Source organism: Erpetoichthys calabaricus, chromosome 3 (genome assembly GCF_900747795.2).
Source record: "Erpetoichthys calabaricus chromosome 3, fErpCal1.3, whole genome shotgun sequence".
Classification (NCBI taxonomy): domain Eukaryota; kingdom Metazoa; phylum Chordata; class Cladistia; order Polypteriformes; family Polypteridae; genus Erpetoichthys; species Erpetoichthys calabaricus.
In genome coordinates this window covers 269735159-269745993 of record NC_041396.2, presented here as the reverse complement: position 1 = coordinate 269745993, position 10835 = coordinate 269735159, and the positions used below count along the sequence as shown (strand labels likewise).

The 10835-nt window shown below is 37.4% G+C and overlaps 1 protein-coding gene across 1 annotated transcript in view; it reads right to left on the bottom strand.

Annotated features, from left to right (window-relative positions):
* Window positions 1–686: 686 nt before the first annotated feature.
* LOC114648924 (centrobin, centrosomal BRCA2 interacting protein) overlaps window positions 687–10835 on the bottom strand; it is a 35382-nt gene continuing 25233 nt past the window's right edge. The window contains exons 7-11 of the mRNA XM_051925135.1: window positions 10402–10495; window positions 5602–5772; window positions 4347–4470; window positions 3813–3909; window positions 687–2217 (exon numbers count right to left, since the gene is read on the bottom strand). Coding sequence (XP_051781095.1) covers window positions 2071–2217; window positions 3813–3909; window positions 4347–4470; window positions 5602–5772; window positions 10402–10495 — 633 coding nt within the window. The 3' untranslated portion in view covers window positions 687–2070. The remainder of the gene's footprint in view (window positions 2218–3812; window positions 3910–4346; window positions 4471–5601; window positions 5773–10401; window positions 10496–10835) is intronic.

Genomic DNA, 10835 nt, shown 5'->3' with positions numbered 1-10835 from the left:
TCCTGCTCCACACGACCCCAAATGGGAATAAACAGGGATAAGAATATCACGCAATGCTGTTTTAATGTATCTTCATGTTAATCATTTAAAGGCACAGTAAGCTACTGTATTTTACCTTGACACCTTTATGTGAAGGGATTTACTTATTGAAAAAATGAGTTCTTAGTTAAATGTGGATTTAGGATTTATACTAAACACATTTTTTCAGTTACATGATGATAAATGTAGAAAACAACAAATCTTAAAATTGCTTTACCATTTTATTAACCATTTTACAAATTAGATTCTTCATACAAACTGCTGCAAAAGTAGCCGGCACAATTAAAGGTTCACACAGACAAATAGCCATTTATTTCCATAAATTTAATTCAATTCTACACATCATATGCATAGAATACATTTCATACATCAATAGAAAAATGTATAAATACAAAAATAAAATATATTTACATCCATTATTTTCATGTAGTGGAATTATGAAACAATATTACAAAAATAGCAAGTATAAATTTTTAAATTACTATGAGACATTATTTTAAAAGATATTAGTAAAAAGTACATTTAACATCATTGTTCAGAATTCTGTATATTCTCAAATTAGTATGACATGGAACACCAGGCTATAATCAAAGTTTCTCAAGACTCAATCCACGGCTCACACTGACTTGGTATTTTTGTAAAAATGCTCCAGAGCACTGTGGGTACTACAGCATCATTTGATTATATTATGTATATATTCATAAATTTAGTAACACGTTTCTGTCCAACAATTACTGCATATCGCAGGACATAATGCTAAGCAGGACAGGGTTGGATAAAACTGAGCTTGCTAGTTCTTTTAACCTTGATATATGGGAATGCATACTTTTGTCTGCTTCAAGGACAAAGTAAAAGAAACCTAGAGTAGCGTAATAATATAAGTAGACCTCTTTAACAGAATTAGTAATAGATGTATGGTAAACCTCACATGAATCTTTCCAAAATAAAAAAACTGAGCATTAACAAACCAATTGGCATATCATTAAACAGGGGTCTTTTGTTCCATGAGGGCAAGTCCCTTTTTATACTTTATATTGTTACAAATCATCAAGAGCCGTTTTGAGACAAATACTGATAATTATTAAACAATGGTTTTCCTTTTCATAAAAAAAAAAGAACTGGATTGCCTAAAATTGCTAAGTAGCAAAATGACAGTGGTGAAAATGTGTCATATGCCCATAATTGCATTATACTGGATCATAACTATCTTGAAGGAATACCTTTGTAATTGACAAAATGTTATCTTAATAATAATGCTGCACCATATCTGGACCAAAACTGTGGCAATCTGATGATCACAAGATCAAAAATGCATTATGTAATGAACTGGCAAACATAAAATACTGTCTAATGATTTTCTTTGAGATTATCAACATGACAGCGGGTGCAGATTATTTTAGTAAGAGTCCCCATAATCCCATATTTGCTTGAAGAGTGTAACAAAAATAAAATGATTCAGTACATTTCTGTGTCCCCCAGCCCAATCAGAAAATGTCCAATGCCTAAAGTAGCCTGTGATGGTTATAAAGCATTAAACATGATGATTTAAAAATGTTTTCAAAAGAGTGGCACAATGCTTCTTAAGCCAAACAGAAGGTCCATTTTACTAGGTTTTTATCTAGCGGCTTTAATGCAACAGATGTCAGTAACACCTGTTTCATAGATTACTGAAAAAAGTAGTGGCACAAAAAAACAGGATACTTTGTCTGTAATCACCAAGAAAACTAAACCATTACACCATTGTTACTGCACAGAACAAGGGACTATGCCTTTTTAAAGCGAGGAGTAAAGATTTAATAAACTTGTTTGTGTGTTAGAAACCTTATCAAAAACTACTATTATAGCCAAGTCCAAGCTAATATGAACATAATGTTACAGAGAAGAGTGTTGAACATGCTTTCAAAATTCAGCACAATTTGGCCACATTGACAATGATACATGCAAGTCAGCACACTTGCTTTACTTACAAAACATTGCTTTATTCAGTCAATTTAATAAATGGAATAACTGTTCATTTGTTACTGCCTGCCACTATTTCCACACCAATCCCCTGCTACACTTGCTGCCTTGCACACTGGCGTTTACAGGCTTCTTTCCAGGTTTTGGCTGACACTTCTCAATACATGGCCTGACAGTCATTGAGCGACGCTGAGTGTGCGCAGTCTGTGGTGAAAGCACCTGAAAAACAATATTAATGAAAAAGTTGCTAAATTGCTCTTGTAAGTTTATTTCTTTTGCTTGTTGTGAGCAGGGAATTTTTAAAAATGCTTTCACAATGATGTTTGATATCCTACAATTGGTATTAATATTGTTTATTTTTTGTTATTGCATTAAAATACTCAAGTTATTGCCAAATGTCTTTCATAAACACACCACATCTTATGCACTACATAGTCTGAGTCTCCTGGTAACTGAAGAGTGTAACTTAATAAACCATTTCCAAAACATATTTAATAAACTTACAGTCAAGTGTTTGGGAAATACTGAATATTTCAATATAAGGCAAATAATGAACACAACTCAAAGCAAAAAAAAAAAAAAAAAGTGAAAAGGTTTACAAGGCAAACCAGTTGAGAACATGAAGCTTAGAGTGACTACACCCAATTCAAATTTCACCGTTTCTGACACTCTGACATTTCTTTTATTGTGCAGTAGTCCACCGCCACTTATTTGGTGTCACTTGAGACGCAATTTCCTCCATTTCATCAGTCTGGTGTTGACCTGTGTATTTATTCAAGACCAGGGTTCATTACAACTGTTTGCACTTTTTTTTTTTTTAAACAAATGGAGCACAAGGTGATCAAAAGACTTTAAGACAATGCACTTAGTAGCAGATAACAAATAAACTTGCCTTCTTGTAAATTAAGGTCTAGTACTTTTATTATTGTTTGTATTTAAGTGGCCAATGCACTAAAAAAAGACTGAACTCCCTATTGCTTATGTAGTGGATTTTCCTCCTCTCTCGCCACTTATTTTTATTTTCTCATTGTTGAGGTCTAATTTTTTTCCAGAAAAATGATATGTGTAAGGTTCTTTAATGCATTTATTTCACAATTTAGTGGTTCTACATATACTTTATGTTTAGGAGTTTAAAGTTATTTCACCACAGCCAGCTGAAAATGTCAGTGTCTGTCAATAAATTCTGTGCTGTAAACAGCCATAATAAAAATGGTACCCTTTACATACATCTTTCCAACCCCACCTGTTTCTTGGGCTCACGGTGACTGGTGATGGGTATTGGGTGATCCAGTTACAAAACAAAAACTACAGAGTCACTCAACAGGTGCTACTGTCCTATGTCTCAGCATATAAAATGTAAACTAAAACCACTAAAGTGTAGTTTACACACAGCTTATAGAAACTATGAGAAGAGATAACAATTTTATACCTGATTCCCACTGTCTATTTTGACTTTAGAGGAACGTGTATATTGTGATGTTAACTTTTTTTGGCACAGATATTAAAAAACATTTTGGATTTGTGGCCTGACTGGTAATTTAGTTGACAATTTTCATTTAAGAAACAAAGCACGGTTTATTAGAGTTTGCATTGTTTCACAATAATAAATAGAATGGGAGCACAAGCTGTTTAGATTTATGTTTATGCAGGTGAGCCATGTATATACTTTGTGATTTACTGCATCCACAATTATCTGAAACATACTGATAAACTATAAAAGAAATAAATCCTACAAATATTTGGAAGGGGTTGTATACATTTCAGCACCAAAATGAGTATTTCACACACTAGTAACTGTATAAAACCTTACTCACCTCTTTCTTAACAACCGGAATCTCTTTAGGATTACCACTTCTGGGGGCAGATGTACTTGCTGCACTTTCAGACACATTAGACAAATTATGTTTTAACCTTCAGAAAAGCAACAGTAACAGGGTGTGACTTATTGTGAAAATCAAAATAAACACACAAATCATCAATACTGAAGTTTATAATTATGCATACTACATCAGATATAGGAAGTGAAAAAGAGATGACTGCCTGCTGTAAGCATTTTTGAAAGCCAGTATGTAACTTTACATTCTTAAAGTAAAAGGGGTACTTAGTCATTGTCTCTCAGATGACCAATGGCCTAATCTGCATCTTCTGACTACAAAATGCCAGCAACATTGGAAATAATAAAATGCCAAATGGATGATCCATGCAGGATTAGTCTTCCAAATGAGCTAAGAACTAAATATAATTTTCCTGTGTATAAAATCACATGAACTAGTTACTAAAAAGTAGACTGTTGTGCTAGATGCTCTAAAGGTGACCCGCTGAAATATATCAGTTGCTGAATAGGTTACCCGCTCTGATCAGGTGGTTTCAGGAAGTTGTACAAAGATGAGGGAACCATTTCTGGACGGCTGTGGTATAGTTCTAGGAGACGAGAGATGTCACTGATCTGCTTGGAAGAAAGCACTTCATCCTCTGCACAAACAAAGAATACAATGAGAAAATGTACACTTGTTTTGGTTTTTTTTTTTTTTTTTTAGAGAGTTGGCAAAGGTAATAAACTGTATATGTATATATATATATATATATTGTGTAATCTCAATAAAAACCAGTAGATTCCACTTTTTTCATACTACTGCAGTCCTTGTGTTGGTGCAGTAGAAGAAATAACAAACGGTTCTGTCTCATCTCGTTAGTTGCAAAACCATTTCTTTCCTGCATGCTCAAGATACTCTTGTGAAATTTTCAAATACATAGCATAAATACTCTACATACACATGGAATCTAAAGTAGACTTTTTCATGGTATAAGATAAGTAATAGGAAATCTGTCTATATTTAGCTAGCAGGTGGGCAAATGTTACAACAGCAAAATATCGCAAACTCAATACCCAGCATGAACTGCTCAACTACGTACATTTCCTTATAATAATTTTGTAATCATTAGCAACAGCATTCTACAGTAACTGTTTCAGTTTGCAACAATTAATTTAATATTATGCAAAAAGTACTGTTTAGTCAATTCAAAATCTTGCAATATTTATACTAACACACAATGTACCAGTTGTGGCAGGAGGCTGGGGGCCAGACCCAGCTGGGACGCCTGAAAGAACCGGGAGGCAGTTTTTACGTCCCCCAGGCCACAAGGGGGCAACTGCCTTGGATAGTGAAGGGATCATGGGAACGGAGCGAGGAGGCTCAAACCTACTGGGGCCTGTGGCCACCGCCAGGGGGCGCCCCGAACATTGTGGAGCCCAGGAGATCTGCACTTCCGCCACACCTTCCAGTGCCGCCGGAAGGACATCAACGAGCACCTGGAGCACAACCGGGTGACTATATAAGGGGCCCCCTTCATACAGTGGGAGAGCGAGAGTCAGGTGTTAGAGTAGGACAAAGCCCCAGTGATGGAGAAGAAAGGCGGCTCATGGACGTTCAAAGGCCCGAGTAAGGGTGATTGGTGCAGGGCACTGTATGTGTGTGGGGTTTAATTGTGTAAATAAACCATGTGTTTTGTAGTACTGCTGGTGTCTGTCTTAAGGTGTTCGGGCTAGCTCTCACTCAGTTAATAAACCCTGTACATGATTACAGTGAGGAGTGGAATACATACCTTTCCTATTAGTGCTTGAAGCTGTATTCCACTCCTGGTTTCTCTGGGATACCTTCATAACAGAAGATGAATCCACAGTTGACTCCCCTGCAGAGCCTGAGTGGTCTGTTGTGCATTGCCTTTTGTGTTCTATCAAACTGTTGATCTTTTTCAGGGGAGAGCAAGAACCACCTTTAATGTAAGAAAAAAAATGTTAAAATTAGAAACTTTTTTGACCTTTTGACTTGAGTGATGCAGTTTAAGACTACATAAAACAATAACCTACACTCAAAGGCCATTTTATTAGGTACACCTGTTCAACAGGTCTTTAATGCAAATATCTCATCAGCCAATCACATGGCAGCAACTCAGTGCATTTAGGCATGTAGACATTGTCAAGATGACCCACTGAAGTTCAAAACAAGCATCAGAATGAGGAAGAAAGGTGATTTAAGTAACTCTGAATGTGGCATGGTTGTTGGTGCCAGATGGGCTGGGATTTTCATGCACAACCATTTCTATGATTTACAGAGAATGGTCTGAAAAAGGGAAAATATCTAGTGAGTGGCAGTTCTCTGTGAAAATGCCTTGATGATACCAGAGGAGAATGGCCAGACTGGTTTGAGCTGTTAGAAAGGCAACAGTAACTCAAATAACCTCAGCATATCTGAACACACAACACATCCAACCTTAAAATAGATGGGCTACAGCAAACCACACTAGGTGCCACTCCTGTCCGCTAAGAACAAGCAACTGAGGCTACAGTTCGAATGGGCTCACCAAAATTAGGCAATAGAAGATTGGAAAACCATTAGCCAGATGTGTTGACTCTCTATTTCTGCTGCAACATTCAGATGGTACGATCAGAAACTGGTGTTAACAACATGAAACCACGGATCCATACTGGCTTGTATCAACAGTTCAGGCTGGTGATGGTGTAAGGGATATTTTCTTGGCACACTTTGAGCCCCTTAGTATCAACGAAGCATTGTCTAAATGCCATAGCCTACCAGAGTATTGTTGCTGACCATGTCCATCCCTTTACAACTGCAGTGTACCCATCATCTGATAGCTGCTTCCTGCAGGATAACATGCAGTGTAATAAAGCTCAAATCATCTCAAACTGATTTCCTGAACATGACAATGAGTTCATTGTATTCGAATAGCCTCCACAGTCACCAGATCCCAATCCAATATGATGCAATATGATCACATCATGGACGTGCAGCCAACAAATCTGCAGCAACTGTGTAATGCTATCATGTCAATATGGACCAAAATCATTGAGGAATGTTTCCAGCACCCTTATTGAATCTATGTCACCAAGAATCATGGCAGATCTGAAGGTAAAAAGGGTTCCACCTTGGTACTGCCAATGTGTACCTAATAAAGTGGCTGGTGAGTGTTATGTTAATAAATGTAAATGTTATCAAAACAAAGTACACTTTTTAATTAACATTGCAAAAAAATGTTTAATTTGTTGTTTATTAAATACAGATGATTGTAAGATGTCACTAAATGTGGAAAAAGTCTTACATAATGCATCCTGAACTTGGGCTTTACTGTGGGGACGGGTGGCAGTGGTTACAAAAATGTATGAAACTGAACCTAAAAATTGGGAATGGTCTCCCCTAGACTTTCTTGTATGCTCTGATATAGGGATGGATATTTGAGGAGTAAACCACAAGACAATGATTATATTTTTATATTATGTACATTAAAGAACCACCAACAACAAATCAAATTAAATTAATAATATATTGAACAATTATTATAAAAGTAAAATTGAATAAATCAGACTCTGCAGCTACATGAATAAAAGGTAAAATACCACTTCCGGTTAGCAGAAATTAAGCGTACTCAAGTTATCGCGTTTACATACATACATACATACACACATAGGCTGCCACACAGACATAATTCCAAAAATGGTATTTTCTGACTCAGGGAGTTCTAAAACATCGAGATTCATCAAAATCTCGAAATTGAATTTTTGGAGGATTCCAATACTTTCCCTATACTTCGTATATGAGAAAGTCAGGGAGGTATAAAACATTGAGATTCATCAAAATCTTGACATGAAATTTTTGGATGATTACAATATCTTCCCTATACTTCGTATATGAGAAAGTAAAAAGGGATCAAAGGATTGCTCCTGCACACTAAAACATCCCAATTACCTGTTTCTAACATTTGAGGATTACAGGAAATTATTTCTTGCTTCAAACCATGTCATCAAGGATGCTAAAAAAATGTTAATATTCCTACACAAAATTCTAAGCCAGTGTCAGGAAGATTATATTTTTTATAACACTGAAAGTGTAGTCTAGCTTTATTACATGTTTCAAAATGCCCACATTACCAGTGTTACTCTCATTTTGTATATTTTGTCATCATTTCAATATTTTGTCATCATTTAACTTGGTTGGAATCACCATTAATTTTACTGAATCAGCCCGAAATCTAGGAGTTCTTTGACTCTAGCATGTCATTTAAAGCGCACATCTCAAAGTTGTCCACATTATATTTCTTCCATATTAAAAATGTTGGGAAATTAAGGCGCTTCCTAAATAAACAGGATTCAGAGAAATGAATTCATACATTTCTTTCTAGTAGGATCGACTATTGCAATGTGGTGTTCACCGGATGTTCAAACTGTTCTTTATACAGCCTCCAGTTAATCCAAAATGCTGCTGCAAGAATTATTACAAGAACAAGAAAATACAAACACATAACTCCAGTTCTTAAATTCTTACACTGGCTTCCGGTTAAGTTTAGGGCAGATTTCAAAATCCTCCTTTTAACATATAAAGCATTAAATGGCCAAGGTCCGACTTACAAACCAGAGCGCACATTAAGATCTCATAATGCTGATCTGCTTAGGATTCCAAGGATTAATAAAATAACAGTGGGAGGTTGAGCTTTTAGTTACAGGGCCCCTAAACTGTGGAATGGTCTGCCTGCTACGATATGAGATGCCCCTTCGGTCCTCAACTTTTAAATCCCGGCTGAAGACTCACTACTTCAGTTTAGCATATCCTGACTAGCGCTGCTGATTAACTGTACAGACTGCATCTCTGTTGTTAGACATAATTATAATAATTTGTTACTAACCCTTACCTATTCTGTTTCTCTTCTCGGTACTCAAATGTGGCACTTGGTGCCACGGCCCACCTGCCAAGTAGTTTTGCTGCCTAAGGTAAAGTCATCCCTGATGGAGAATCGCAGGAATCATGGGGTAGAGGGGTCCTTTCAATCGGATTGGATTGCCCAGCGCTGTTTCAGCTGTGGAATGGCCAAATGGGGGAGGCAGCTTGATGGCTGAGGTCTCCAGGACTCTAAACAAATCCAAATCATATTATGTGATATCATCCATCCATTTTTCAACCCGCTGAATCCAAACAAAGGGTCACAGGGGTCTGCTAGAGCCAATCCCAGCCAACACAGGGCACAAGGCAGGAACCAATCCCGGGCAGGGTGCCAACCCACCGCAGGACACACACACAAACACACCCACACACCAAGCACACACTAGGGCCAATTTAGAATTGCCATCCATCCATCCATCCATTTTCCAACCCGCTGAATCCGAACACAGGGTCACGGGGGTCTGCTGGAGCCAATCCCAGCCAACACAGGGCACAAGGCAGGGAACCAATCCTGGGCAGGGTGCCAACCCACCGCAGGACACACACAAACACACCAAGCACACACTAGGGCCAATTTAGAATCGCCAATCCACCTAACCAGCATGTCTTTGGACTGTGGGAGGAAACCGGAGCGCCCGGAGGAAACCCACGCAGACACGGGGAGAACATGCAAACTCCACGCAGGGAGGACCTGGGAAGCGAACCCAGGCCTCCTAACTGCGAGGCAGCAGCGCTACCACTGCACCACCATGCCGCCCATGTGATATCATCTGCTGTTAAATTCTGCTCCGTACTTGTAAAATTTTTATTTTTAAAATGTATTGAAGATTTGTTCTGTTCTGTGTATTGTATTGGCCCCCTTCTTTTTGACACCCACTACACGCTCAACCTACCTGGAAAGGGGTCTCTTTTTGAACTGTCTTTCCCAAGGTTTCTTCCATTTATTCCCTACAAGGGTTTTTTTTGGGAGTTTTTCCTTGTCTTCTTAGAGAGTCAAGGATGGGGGGCTGTCAAGAGGCAGGGCCTGTTAAAGCCCATTGCGGCACTTCTTGTGAGATTTTGGGCTATACAAAAAAATAAATTGTATTTGCCAGCTGATGTTTGTGGCAATGAATCAAAGAAAAATCAGTGAGTAAGACCGTCAACTATCCTCTTCAGTTTCACAATAATGACCTTGGTCTCACTGCACCAGTTATAGAGGTTGCTCTAAGAAACTAAGGATTTAAAGAGATACCAAACACACCATATTCTCTAGACCTGCCACCCAACGTGATTATTACATGCTCACTATTTTATGGTTGAGGGGCATGTTACATCAGTAAAGAACATTGAGTCAATTATAGGAGAGTGGTTACATAAACTGCATAATAGACCTTGTCCTAATAGACAACATGTTTCATCTGAGAGTAGCATAAGGAAGATTTGTGGAATATTTGAACATTATTATTGTTATTAGTGTTCACAGGGACTACCTTGGAAAAATAAAACTTTTTTGGTTTTACCTCTGTTTCTCTTAATAGGCCATTCTCAAAATGTTTTGATGACCCCTTATATATAAACTGAAATTGTAATAAGGGTCTGTAGAATTTTGATATCCATCGTATTCATTAGATACATAGATAGATAATTAAGAACATTTTATCATAGAAAAATTACCACTGTAAAATCTTACTGTGATGAATGGCAGGTATGGTCTGAGTAACACAGACTCTTTCAGAATCACAGGGTCCAGCTTCCACAAGATCATCTGAAGAGTGGCCTAAAAGCTGAATGTAAACAAATGTGTTACAGTAGAAAAATGCAAGCAACTATGACCTAGATAAAACAGCATTATTTTTCAAAAATGTTTGGTTAGTTTAATATGGTGAACAATCTGTGTTAAGTGGGCTCACAGATATAGGAATATACAGGGCATCCGGAAAGTATTCACAGCGCATCACTTTTTCCACATTTTGTTATGTTACAGCCTTATTCCAAAATGGATTAAATTCATTTTTTCCTCAGAATTCTACACACAACACCCCATAATGACAACATGAAAAGAGTTTACTTGAGGTTTTTGCAAATTTATTAAAAATAAAAACTGAGAAATCCCATGTAATACAT